Source organism: Poecilia reticulata, chromosome 7 (assembly GCF_904066995.2).
Source record: "Poecilia reticulata chromosome 7, P_reticulata-male-v2, whole genome shotgun sequence".
Classification (NCBI taxonomy): domain Eukaryota; kingdom Metazoa; phylum Chordata; class Actinopteri; order Cyprinodontiformes; family Poeciliidae; genus Poecilia; species Poecilia reticulata.
Window position 1 is genome coordinate 21,924,199 of NC_088836.1, and position 14,097 is coordinate 21,938,295.

Below are 14,097 nucleotides of genomic sequence, written 5' to 3' on the forward strand. Positions count from 1 at the left end.
TCATCCTTCCAATAAGTAATCACAGTGTTGTTCATACTAGGTTAATTGCAGAGATCAAAGCGTGTTTCAGTCATGTAATTATTGTGGGATTACATAAAGAATGAAAGGTCAATGATAAAATGCAGCGCTGCTGTTTCTGAGCTACTAGCCTTGTGCGTGTTTGCAAACATTTGGTCCACTTTGAGGATTGACCTTGTTGAAATATTAAAGGGCATTTTTAATCCTTTCTGCAACTTGTCCTCTGTGCTTGTGTCGTGGGTTGTGGCTCGCAGTAGTGACATTTATGGCCAGGCCTGAATGTTTTTGATTAGTTGGTCTTTTAAGGGAAAAGTCTAGTCTTGATTTACATCTCTCAGTCATGTGTAGATCAGTCTCAAGGATGTAGGCAGATCAATTTACATAAAGAAGATATGACACAAATAGAAAGTCATTAAGCTTCATTCATTATTCAATGACAATACAGTTATTCTGATTTCGAGAGTTTCAGAGGTGCAAGCCATCCAGGAAAAAAAATCTTTATTAACAGTGGTGTATTGTGTAAAATCAACGTTTTAGAGCTGTATATAATTTAATGTTATTACCTCAACAAAAACATACCTGGAGTGATGCTTTAATTGTTTCATAAAGGTTTGAGGAATCCTTTCGTCTCCCATGGCAGCCACCATAAATGCTTGCTCTCATGAATCATAAACCCTCCCCCCCACTCAGCTTATCCAGACTGGCGGCGTTAGCAATTAGCAAACACCATCATCAACAAACTACTTCTCAGTGAAACGGTGATAAAAAAAAATTGTTAAAGGCTTAATAGAGCAGTATTGTTGTGATGACGTCCTGAAGGCGGGTTTTAACAGCGAAGCCAAATTTCTTCTAAGTCAAATATAACACATTTTTCTACTGAAAGAAGGTGACGTAGTTACTTGATGGTGCTATAAAATGGCGCTATATGACTGGAAAATAATTATATACATGTCCCCTTTAAAATTGAAATCTTGGGGTTGCAGTGATTTGAGCTTGTTCTGCAGCTGCAGAAACCTGGAGAGCTTACAGTCCTTGTTTCAACCATGCAGTCAAGTACACCTGACTATCATAGGGTCATAAGTGAAACCATGTGTCCAGCGACTGAAGCCTGACTGATAGTGGGGTCATGAACAAGGACAGCAGCAAATCTTCAGACAAATTGGCCGCTGAAAAAGTGAATTCCTGCTTTGCTGTAGTTCTCTTAATACGGTGACTCCAATCCGTCTGAAACGCTAAAGAATCAACCGTCATAAGTTCAAAGGTCAAACCGGAGGCACATGTCAAGATGATGAAAAAAGACAGGGTGTGATGATCATGTTGGGTTTTCTGATCTAATCTAGACTGACAAGCTTGTGATGCTTAACCAGCTGGGCATTTTGCTGTTTGTCAAAATGTAGATGAAGGCAGAGCAGTTAAAGCTCAAAGAGAGAGGAAGATGAGAGTGGTCCCAGCGATTAATAGAAGATTCAGGCCAGGGAACATCTAACCTGCAGTGTTTCCAGCATCTTGTCTGCCTGCCTAGATTCACGATTCTCTGCAGAATCCCTAAACCTGCCCAGGCCCTTGTAGAAAATCTAAGCTTGTAAGACGACCACCCACAAAGGAAACGGGCGCATATGCGATGAACAAGTACATCTGTAAAAAATTAGACCCAATAAAAACCTCCCTGCAGGCTTAAAATAACTGACTGTAGAAGATGTTCTGAGTAGAAATCCATAAGATCCACAGAGACTTTATGGAATTCCCATTAAAGGAATAATTCAGCAATTTAATCTCATCCCTCCGGATCGTTTTGGGATTTGCAGCAGACGCATAAATGTAAGATGAAGCTGCGGAGAAGGCTGATGTATGCTCACTTTTAGATTAGTGGACATGGTTGGATTGACTCTAGATGAGGCCCAACATTACAAATTTCCCAAAATGCTTCCTAATTAAAAATGTTACTGAACCCTGACTGGCAGACAAACATCCTTCACTTTCCAAGCCGACAGTGTGTAAAGCCCAAGGCAGCGGGATGATGTCACCAGCAGTAGGAATGATTTTTTTTTCAGACTGTAGAAAGCTCCCTGGGGACACCCAGAAGACAAAGTGGAACTGTATGAAACGGTTGAGGTCTGCCACTCCACATGACTTGAAGTCACACGTAACGTGTAAAATCAGAGATGGGTCCCTTTAATTAATGTAGCTCCCAGCAGTGAGAGGGGATGTTGGATAGAAGTAGGACAGTTAGATTCATTGCTACAGACCTCTGTGAAGGCGCTGAGTGTTGTTCTGGACTCACCCAGACAGCTCAGTGCAGCATACAGCAAATGTATTCATACACCAGGAAATGTCTTAACCCCAGACTTCATAGTGTTTTACTGAACCCTAACCTGATAGACCAACAGAAATATAACATAATTGTGAAGGGAGGACATAATAATACATTATTGCTTTGCAATGTATTATTATGGGTCCAATTAAGCTGAAGATCAGTCAGAGTGAATGGAGAGCATCTGTGATGCTCAGTTATATTATGCAGGTAGACATCGTTAATTACAAGTTAACTGTGATTGTTCTCTTCACAGAACAGCTATATATTTATATTGAGATTTAGTCACACCTTGATTAATTCCCTTTTCCAAATTGGCCGAAATGTGAAGGATACATTTTTGTTTTAAACGTACTTTATCTCGAAGGTAAATAAACAACTCATATCATCCGAGTATCTTCAAAGAGTGATTGTGGATGGTGATGCTGTGGGCAGGTAGGATCTTCAGTGGCAGTGAGTCTTGCAACAAATCTGAAGGAGCTTCTGACTAAAGACTGTCGCTGTATGACTGTCTCATTACTATCATGATATGCTAACATCTCAATATCCAGGCAGTAAACACAGTAGTCCACAGTACCATGTCTTGATTACACCATCAGTAGTTCACAAGCACTGCCTATCCACCTCATTTGCTTTTGCTACACCTCTTTAAGTCTCTCTCAGGAGGTATTGTCAGAAAATTGGTCAGAGAGACACAGGAGTGGGGCTATAATTCTTACACATTATGTTCAGTGGAAAAGATGGTTTGAACTTCCGCCTTCTCGCTCCGCTTTTGAAGTCTCCTTTTCAACTCCTCTGGGACTTGGGGGTCACAGTTCAGTTATTATTTGAGCTTTTGAGATGCTAATAAGTTGTTCCCAGTTGTAAAACCAATGCCTTGTTGCCAGGGTTACGCATCATAACTGTCCTAAATAAAAAATTTTAAAAAAGAAAGAGCAAATATGCTTCCAGTAGCACAGGATCCAAAACCAGAGAGACCAATTGTCCAACGCCTCAACCAAAACAATTATGAACTAAAGTCTAGCAGAAGAACAAACCAGGATGGGCTAAAAAGAGTTGCTCCACCATGAGTAAGACAATTCTAAACAGGATCCATTGGATTTTATTTAGGGGAATTGCATTCAAGGGGGCTAGTCAGAAAAAAAAAGTAAATGCATTTACTTTTTTCAGGCTTCCTATTTATCTAAAACTTCGTGTATCAGTTTTTTTTGCATCACAATCGCACTCTACTTTGTGCAGGTCTAACTCATAAAGCCTAACATTGTAAAATGTAGAAAGAAAAGTAATGTATTGCAATGCTTGTATGTGCAAGTGGGCTAAAGCTTTGCATCTTTATTACCTAGGCCTGTTCAAAGATGAGAAAACTCTTGGCACTGACCGGCTCATGTTTTTTTTTTATTTTGTTTTTTTATATGTTTTGCAGCAGAAAGTGCCGAGTGAGCTGGAGCTGGTGCCGGACGAATACTTGGTGATGATTGGCTCCTATCCCTGTAACATCAGCTTCCATAACGACCAGCTGTTCCACTGCACCATCAACGGGCAGCTGAGCTCCAGCGAAAGTGAGCTTCCTGTCACCGTAAGTACAAACACCACAACCTCGCCACGGTTTTTGCACAGACCCTCGTCTCATCTCATCTTGAATATTATTGCTCAACAGACCCTGATAATTTCAGCTCCTCACCCATCTGTCATTTAGCATTTAAGCCAAATATTTAGTCAGAATCAGGACCATCTGTGATGTTAACTGAAACAGATTTAGTGTGCAGGAACCCATGCGCTGCAAGTAAGATGTCTGAGCCTCCTCTAGCATGTTTTATGAATGGTTTCAGGTTTCTAAGCATGACAATATAATATTAGCTGGGGTGCTGAGCCGTCACTTAGTGACAAAGCGTAACAACAAAACAGTGACACATTGTATTTATCAACTGATCTTTGTGTCCTTCAGTTCTTGTCACTCACATTGCTACACAATTATTCTGAGTCAGCGATGATTTCACTTTCCAGTGGGGTAGTTTTTCTTCCAAGTTAAATAAAACCATAAAGCACTTCTACTCTTGTTCACATATGTTGTTGTCCATTCTGATCTATTTTGACAACACTTTATTAGGAGGGACTCTGCTCATCCATATTCAAAAATGAGCTACGCTGCTAGTTTTTGATGAGAAAGCTCTGAAGCATCTGTTTTCAGCCGAGTTGTACTCTGAGAGAAGTTTCCTCCACTTTTGTACAGAAATAGAAATAAGAGCCTCTTATTTCTCCTCCACCTCTTTCTTGTACCTGCAGCACTCTCAGGTGTGCGCCCACCTCTTCTGTCTATCAAGATCACTCAGAGTAAACAGGGGTAATTAGTGACAACATGAGCAGAGGGCAAGGGTCCGAGGAAATGTCATAACAGAAATGGGTGGGCTGCCTGCGCATGAGCAAATAGGAAGTGTTTACATTTGACAAGGCTGTAAATATAGCCCTCGCATTCATTTTCCTTTGTGTCGGCAGATTTAAAGAAATGCTCATATGCTTTGCTCAGGCAAAGTTTGCGGCCATTAGTGTTTTTTTTTTTCACTTACTTTAAGAAGCAGATCTATTTTTGCATGCCTGTGTTGTGCTTGGCTCTGAAGTGCTGCAGCAGTAGACGTGAGGAAGCAATGTTTTTCTACCCCAAGCGAAACAGGAACATGGAACAATGGCATTTTCCCCTCCATTACACCGGGTCACAGTGGTGCAGTCTCTGGAAAAAGAAGGCCTTCTCCGGCTGCTCCGTGTAAATAAGCGCCTGAACTCGAAGGGGGATGGAGGAATGTTGAAAGCAAGGCAACCCAATGAGCTTGTTTCCCCCACAGAGTTGTGTGTAAGAAGGATTTGGTTTGAGGATTGGAGGGTTTTTTTATCTGAGTCTCTTTTTATGAAGTATGCTGGGATTGCAGATGAGCAGGGAACGAAGTGAGCTGAGACCACAGAGGACCCTGCTGACTAATCAGAAGGGAGAAGTGAAAGTTTGCTTCTTGCCACATCTGGGTTAGTTTGAACTGGGTGACTCTTCCAGCTCTGAGAGAAGGAACATTTTTCAAAACCTACAGCCTAATTTCTTTTTTGCATGTGTGCACCTGTCTCCATTGCAAAATGGATAGGCTTATCTGTGTATGCGCCAGCACCTGCGCCCCTATTGTGAAAGGTTTTAAATATGTTGTTTAGAAAAGACGCTGTCCTTATTTTTTTCCAACTAAATATAAACTAACATTCTGGAATAAAGGTTTGGGGTGGAAACGAGACTAAAACTAACCCTTGTGAACCAACTTTAAAGATATTTTTCTACCTCACTAGTGTGACTAGTGAGGCAGAAAGATTTCTTTATTTTGTCATTTTTATGGGTACAATTACCTTTGGACTGTGCATTGTTTTCCTGCCACTTCCCAATCTTGCAGCACTTTGTGTTGATCTAACACATAACATTAACAAAAAAATGTTGCAGTTGCATTGTGGAAAGTAGCTGAAAAGTTCAAGGGGGTGTGAATATTTTTACACAGCAGTGCGGATTAGGAAAGTTGTCTTTCACAATCAGTTAAAAAATAATTACTTAGTGGGCTTGCAGTTGGCTTTTAGAGGCTCCACTGTGCAGCTAAAAGGGGCAAAGGTTTCAGCAAAGCCTGGGAGTAGAGAGACTGAAAAAGACAGGAGCTTAAAGGGCTTGTTCGTGATTTAAGATTAACTGAGAAGCTGCATAAAACACAAGGAAAAAAAAGTAGTTTCATATGTGAATCGGAACGTGCTATTCTGGTGCAGTCCTGGGATAAAAATATAATAAACGAGTCCTTTAATGTTATTCCTCCTCACACCTGCTCTGTCTTCCTGAGCTTTTCTCTCTTCATCTTTGTATCTGTCTTTCAAATACACTTTACTGCCTGTATGTAATAGAGTAGAAACTTAATGGAAGAAGAAAATAAAAGGTTATCGTACCTCAAGCACATACCCAGGGACAGTAGCTAAAATTAACACGGCTTGAAAAGTTTATTCCTGTATTTCATTTTGTTTAGTCTACTGCAGCTGTATTTACTGCTGCCAACATCAGCAGCTCAGTTTAAGCCCATCTAAAGTGCTGCTACATTGCTTTTAATACCACTATGCAGCTTTGGAGTTAGCTTATGATGATTTCTGATAAGCAGCAGCACCCTAAAAAATATTTTAAAAAGCAATACCTAGCTGTTTGAATTATGTTAATATAAAGACGGGACATGTTAAATCAAAACAACAAATTAACTAAAGATTATTACAGTAATTTAACATCCATTTTGTTGTAAATCTTATGTCACTTCACTACATGAGCAGTGAAAGACTTTCACTTGGAAAGTTTTCTACAGGCTATATACTTAAGTGATTTTTTAACTTTGGTGAACAAGCTACTCAGTGCACAGAAATGTCAGTGGGAAATCTTGATTAATTTCAGAGGGAATAGTTTGCTGAGTTGCTTGCTCTGTAAGCAGGTCACTGGCATCTTGGACTTGGGTGATAAGGATATAAAAATGTTACTTTAAGAAGTGTAATTTGAATAATTTGTCTTTATTCATAGACTACAGACAAATTTAAACAGCATCATCTGCTGCCAAGTTAGAGATGGTATTCCTATAGAAAATATAGGTTTATGTAATTTTGTTAAGATTTACATGTTTTATTTTCATCATTATGATTTGAAATGGTTCTTCTGCTTTAAAAGTTTTTGATGACATTTCACAACAGTAACACAACAATGGTTATTGTTTTTCAGTTTGCTGTTTTCTCATTAAATAAAAAAAAAAGTAGAAACTTCCTTGTCCACAATCACCGCATTATGCGTTCCGTTTATCAAAAACAAAATTTTTATGCTCCCAACACGGAAAAAGAATTAGAAAGCCAGAAGCGAGACTTTTGGTTGGATATTTCTTACCAACCAAACCTCAAAATTCAATATGGTTGCCATTCTCTGATTTTCAAACTTGTTTATTTCCAGTTCTGCTGATTTAAATCTCTTGCATGTCCTTATGCTGTGTATCTTGTATCTTCAAACGTGTTGCTATAGTTTTTCAATGCATATTCGGTGCAGTGCTATTGGCTTAGCAAGTACTTAATGTCCCAAATAACTTGAAGCACATGTAAACAAAAGCATTTGTTACTGATTCTTTGTGATTAGGCATGAGCAGGGATGAGATTAAGTAGTGATAATCTTGAATAAAAAATACCAGAGTATCACTTTATTTGCACAGGCTTGACACTGAAATGTGAAGAAATCCAATGTTTTATATTTACAACAGAAAAACAACTATTCTGACTGCTGAGAACTTGCAGTGGACTGTTTTACAGATATGTTGCTTGTAACTTTACGATTACGATAGTATTACCTTTATAAGACGGACCAGCGCTCCTTTAGCTTCCATGCTTTTACTGTCTGTATTTTCCTCAACCAAAAATATTTCCAAACTGCCAACTTTGTCAGTTATGCAACTTAGAGACAAAGCCGAAATCCTTCTTTCTGCCAGCTGAATGGCTGCAACAGCAACAGGTGTGGGAGGGGTAGCAGGAGCTTATACCAGGCAAAAACTTTAGATACTCTGAATTTTTTTGACACACTAAAATGACCTTAAACCACATGAACAATACGATGGACATTTTTTAAACCATATCTGCTTACAGAGCTGACACAACTTGAAAGGCCTATACCTTATTGTCATCCATCACAGTTTCCTAAACTCTTTTGCACTATGCCTCTCTCCTTTGGATGCTGCAGCTTTTCAGTTGAAGCAATCGATGTGCATGAAACAAAGATGATCTGTTTGGCTATATGTTTGAAATTTAAATCTCAGTTTATCTTGCTTTTGCTAATTTGCAAAACGGAAACATTTCCTTTGAAACCAGCCAAATAACCACTAGTGGAAACTCGAGCACAGTTTGAAAACTGGAGTGCAGAAAAGTCATTTACTCACATTTGTGATTTCTTTACATTTTAATAATACTTAGTTACATCTTAACGCTATTCCTGCATTTGTTTTGCCCATCATAGCAACATACTCTTTGATAAAAATGATCAGTTTAGGACTAGTGGTATTTGCGATTGCCACTGTGAAATTAATTCAGAAAAAAGAGAAGTCAGAGTTTCAGTAAACGTGATCCAGTTTTGTGTGGAACTCTTCTTTCTCTTTTTAGGTGCAAGTGGGAAACTTCCGCCACATGATCACCAAAGTGCAGCTCGGCGGCAGCGAGTTGGCCATTGTGGTGTCCATTGTGGTGTGCTGTGTGTTGCTGCTTCTGTGCACAGTGGGTAGGTCCAGCACACACTCACACATGCACGCACACGCACAGACACACACGCACACACAGGCCTGCCAGCAGATGATGGATGTGTGCCTGCTGCAGCTACGGATGCTCCAGATGTGGAAAGAGATAAAAGGAATTCTAGGCTTGCAGTTTCCTGCACTTGCTTCATCCCTCTTTAGTATCCAGCACACAAAGACTCCAGTGTTCCCAATTCTGTCTGTGTGTCTGTTCTCTGTAGTCAGAAACCGAGATGGTCTGCAGGGCAGGTGTACGGGTGAAAATTAGTGTGAGTGTGTACTTTCACACCGTTTCCCATTTTGGATCATATATTCACAAAACCTCCTCTGTTTCCTGCCAGACATTTTAGGTGTAATGCTACCGACGAGAGAGTGTGTGTGTACATGAATTGTGCTTAGCCATTACGCAATGTGGATAATGTCTCATTCAACATTTTAGAATTTAAATTAATTTCAAAACCTGTGACACAGAAGCTCTGCTGAAAATTGTTAATGAAAATATTTCAAAACCATTTTGACCCCATACTGCGTGAAGCACCTGTTTGTTTTTCTCACCGTTTGCTGTCGTTCGCAGCTCTCGTCGTGTACTGCACGAAGAGCCGGAGGGCTGAACGCTACTGGCAGAAAACTCTTCTCCAAATGGAGGAGATGGAGTCTCAGATCAGAGAGGAGATCCGGAAAGGTGAGGTTAAAAGAGGAACCTTGTCTTTGCCTGTTTGTATATGTTTTCGTGTTTGCGTGCAAAAAAAATGGCACTTGGTTTGGAGGCTGTCTCATCTGAAGTGGGAAGGAGACACAAAAGTTGACAGATTTGTGCCTCGTAAGCGTGACTCATAAAATGAAAAGCCTGACAAATGATCAGTCACACACAGATTTACCGAGTGGCCACATAGTCTGTCCTGCATCTATAGGAAAAAAAGCCTCTGTGTGTCTGTATGTTTACGTGTGCGTCTGAACATTAGAGTAGGCCCGAGCGAAGGCCACTCCATGTCTGAGCAGCCAGATTTATGGAGCAGAGATGGAGGGAGGGGACGGATAGTGAAAGAGAAATGGAGGGAGGAAGTGATAGGAACGAGAACGAGGGCCATGAGCCGGGGGAAGAAGCGGAGGCGTGGGAGGGAGAGGAGGAGGAGAGGCGAGGTTATTTAGTCAGAGGACATAGATAGATTTGTGGACGAGTTCATGGTGAGTGCGCACAAAACGAGGGATCTTTCTGTTGAGAGGAAAGTAGCTCTTTGAGAAAAAAAAGGAGGGGTAAAAGACGACAGGAAACTGATGGTCCAAACATTGCTCCAACAGGAGGAGTTTGTGTGAAAACAGAAGCACAGGGACGGTTTTATATTTAGCCCCTCCATTTATTCTGCACCAAACGATGTGATCTAGTTGAGAGGATAAATAACTTAAAGGAGTAATAATCCATACATCAAGTGCCATGCAAGTATTCTGGAAAAAAAAAAATTAAATTGCTTTCATCCTAGAAGCAAGAGCCTATGTGTGGTATAAAGTAATACTGTGCAACATCTGATCTCTATACCCACAGTGACAGAGTGATGGTGGAGGCATCAAGCTGTCGAGATGCTTGTCTTTAGCAAGAAAAGCGATTCCGGTCATTCAACCTAAACACAACCTTTTAAAAAGATGACCTAGTCAAAGTGTAGAATTAAATGAAGTTTTTGCAAGACTTGAAAGAAACCAATGTTGATCAATGTTCTCCATCCAATCTGATGCAGACTGAGCTATTTTCAAAAGACAAATGAATAGAGACTTGACAGGTGGCTCTACAAAGTTTTGACTATGCTGATGTTCAATTACTCAGTGGTGACATTTGAAGGCAACTGGTTGGTTTTATTTAACGGTATGGGAATAAAGGACATTAAAAATGCGTGGCATTCTCCATATTTGTATTTGTAAAAAAAACAATGTGCCCTTTTCCTTCCCAATTATGTATGGCTTAGCTGAGGTATGCCATCTAAAATTCCAATGAAATGTATTAGGGTTTGTAGCTGTAATGTTAAAAAAAAACTGTGGAAAAAGCATCCCATACTTTTGTAAGGCACCATAAAATCCCTCTGGATCTTTCATTTTTATTCTTCCTTATTAGACAGACTCTAAAGAAATTGCGATTTTAACCTAAATATGTCTCTCCGCCTGTGAAAGGAAGTATGTTCCCATAAAATATCTCCAGCCTCTCATTAGAGGCGAACATCATCGTCTGCTGAAATGTAGCGCTGCTGCAGTGTTAGCATGTAGATAGGAGTCAGTGTCTGGACATGCCGATACCGTTTCTGCATGTAGATCTCAGCCTGCACACATGTTTTGGATAAAAGCCTCAGACTGGATTTGGCTGCTGTGATTGGCATTTGGTAAATATTTGCCTCCATACTGAGATGGGCTGCACAGTCTGGCAAAGAAACCGGGAAAAAGATCACAGGATTACACTTTTCTCTGTTTAATATTCATCAAGGATATGACCCTGGACAGTAATCAGAGCATCAGAACCCAAACACATCTTAACGTATTTTGCTTCAAGAAAAATAACTCTCTTATCCAGACAAAAGGTTTCATTGTTCCTTATGTTGTGTCCTTGCAGGCTTTGCAGAGCTGCAAACAGACATGACAGATCTGACCAAGGAGCTGAATCGCAGCCAGGGCATCCCCTTCTTGGAGTACAAACAGTTTGTCACGCGCACTTTCTTCCCCAAGGTGAGGAACCTTATTTTAGCGTGTTATCTGAGTCTGGCTGGCAGACTGACACTACCATTTTTCTCACTGGGGGTATTCATATTTTTATTACTCCCTGCCCGCCTCTTTCTTTTAAGCATTTCCCACTGTTGGTAATATGCAGGATACAAATTCACCTTGGAACTTTTAAACACAAGGTAAATGTCGAGCGAAGTCGCTTCAGTTTGGAACCCTGCATTAGAGTTAATGTTTTCCCAACGGGATAAGCAGTTTTCCTCACATGACATCTACCACAAAGGTACACTGTGGGCATATCTCAGTGGGTTTTTTCCACAGAGAGAGACAGAGGGCTCCATCTTGCAGCCACATTCATGATCTTTCAAGGAGACAGAACAATGACGGGCAGTGAGACAAGCAAAATTTCCCTCGAAACAGTTTCCCTACTCGGCTCCCACGCCCACGCTGTTTTGCAACAATAGATGATCTTGCACAATTTCAGCCACACCGGCTGTAGAGTGGACACTGCCGATTTTCTGCTTAGAAATGTGTTTGAATTGGGTTGTTGCACCCCTGCCATCTTCTCCCCAAAGTTTTTTTTTTTTTTTCATAAAGACAGCAAACACTGTCCTTCATGGCCCTTTGTTTTTCTTTCCACAAGAGCTTCTGGCTGTCTGAGATTACACACACTAAACAGTGTTAGACACAGTCAGAACACAGGCCAAGTGTAGCTGTCCTGAAATGACAGACTGAGCTGAAATGCTGCCTTTTAGCTCTGCTTCACTTTGTCTCAAAAAGCCTTTTCTGTTCCTAACTTATGGTTTCACAGTGTCATGTCTCTTTCACATGATCATTTAAGAGCCTCTCTGGGTTTTGTATTTTTTTTTTTTTTTCAGTTCTGGACGGCAATCCAAACACAAACAACCGGTGCCCAGCTCATTATTTTCCCTCTCAGTCCCGCTTCCCTATGTTTACGAATACTCTTTGTTTTACAGTTTTCTGTGTGTGTGCGTGTGTTTATGTGTGTTTCAGATGTGTTCGGATTATGAGAACAGTCTGGTCCAGCCCACTTACGTGAATGACTCTCTTGGACCTCGGGCGCTACCGGAGACCCATCCGCTGCTGCAGGACTGGCAGGTGAAGGTCTGCTTTTGTCATTTTAAGGTCTTTTTCCCCAATAACATAAATATTTTCCCAAGCAGAGACTTTCTGCTGCATTTGGACCTCCTGTCTAAAGGCAAGAGAGACTTGTAAAAATGGTCTCCAAAGTTGAGATTTCTAAATCCCCTAGAGTTTTTCAGTGTGGATTGAATATGCATACTTTTTTTTTTTTTTAATGAGACAGACTTCCACCTTTCTCATTATCACTTTCGGTGATAAAAAAAAAATAGTGTGGTTGAAAGGTTTTTTCTACATTCTCTGTTTTCATTAAACTTCAACTGCAACCCAAAGAAGTGGAGAGAGTGGAAAACAAACACTGCTTTGGGGGAACAAACAAGATTGTTTTTAACCTAGCACTGCTTTAGCCATCCTTCTTCTTTTGAGTGTTGATGAAATACATGATGACATTGTTTCCACCTGCTGGACCGGCATAGATATTACAATCTTTTTTATATACGAATCCCAGAGATTGTTGATGCAGAACAATTTTACAAATGATTAATTTTATAGTTGAATTTGCCACTTCTTAAAAAAATCCTAAAAACAGAATAATTTATGTAAGGCTCTATGTTTTAGCCAATTTGTACCCCCACCTCATAACTCAGGATTGATTAAATAAAAATAAAAAACATGGAGAATTAACATTTGACCCAATCAATCAATAATTAAGTCTGCCTCAAATCAACAGATTATTTAAATATGAAAAAAAACTAAACAACCTTAAACCATGTAACAAATGTCTTACTGGAGCAGTGACAGTCATTAGTAGACTGGAGAGCTCCAGGTAACCAGCTGAAGTAGCAAAAAGAGCAAAAAATCTCTGGAGATGAACGATCAAAATTAAGAGGTGTGTGTCACTGAAGTGGTGAAGAAACCAGACTCAAAATGTGACAGCAACCTCACCAGGTGACAAAATGCACTAAAAATATACGTTTTAAAAATCTCATGACTTCCCAGTACCGACTCTGAAAGCCCTCTCTGAAGTCTAACCCAGGTTTTAGCACTCAAGTTGTGCTTGCATACTGCCAGACAACACAGAGAGGGAGAAGGTGTGCACTTTCACACATGGGTATTAACGTGTGCTGAGCGTGAAACCACACGTATGTTCGTGTGCAGCGTCTAACAAGGGAAAGTAAGGATTGCGGCGCTGGTTTTGGGTCGGCAGCCAGGGGAGCCTGTCTAACGGTGATGAAGTGCCTTGGATCCACATTGTCTTCGCAGGAAGTGTTTTCCAGGTCACAGCGAATAAATCTCAGAGGCGGGCATTTATCTTAATGGACACCCCTGTTCTCCTTCTGTCAGACTGCAAACCACACCATATGGCTGCGGTCCAGAGGGAAGACTTCATCACGCTGCTGCTTAGTCGCACCCATTGATAGACCACACTCATTAAGTCGACTCCGCACATTTTAGCCACAATCAAACACTGTAAGGTGTGGGAGCGGGGGGGAGCGCATCTACTGTGGCGAAAACTTGAATGGGGGAGGAGGTAGCTGAGGAAGCGGAGGAGAGAGGATGCAGTAGAGGGATGAGGTGTTCACTGGATGGGTCACATGAGACGAGAGGCGGTGAAGATGATAAGTGAGGGCGCAGCAGGTGTGTAATCCAGTTAGGGTGAAATCATGCAGAGAA

General features: G+C 40.7%; 1 protein-coding gene across 4 annotated transcripts in view; it reads left to right on the forward strand.

The window, feature by feature from the left end:
• The window catches only part of plxnd1 (plexin D1), a 104,115-nt gene that overhangs the window by 70,745 nt on the left and 19,273 nt on the right, over window positions 1-14,097 (forward strand). Inside the window, exons 19-23 of one of the 4 annotated variants that reach the window (XM_008414045.3) lie at window positions 3,753-3,905; window positions 8,498-8,612; window positions 9,200-9,307; window positions 11,216-11,328; window positions 12,337-12,447. In XM_008414045.3, the coding sequence (XP_008412267.1) occupies window positions 3,753-3,905; window positions 8,498-8,612; window positions 9,200-9,307; window positions 11,216-11,328; window positions 12,337-12,447 (600 nt within the window). The remainder of the gene's footprint in view (window positions 1-3,752; window positions 3,906-8,497; window positions 8,613-9,199; window positions 9,308-11,215; window positions 11,329-12,336; window positions 12,448-14,097) is intronic. The other 3 variants (XM_017305700.2, XM_008414048.3, XM_008414047.3) reach the window with 3 other exon arrangements.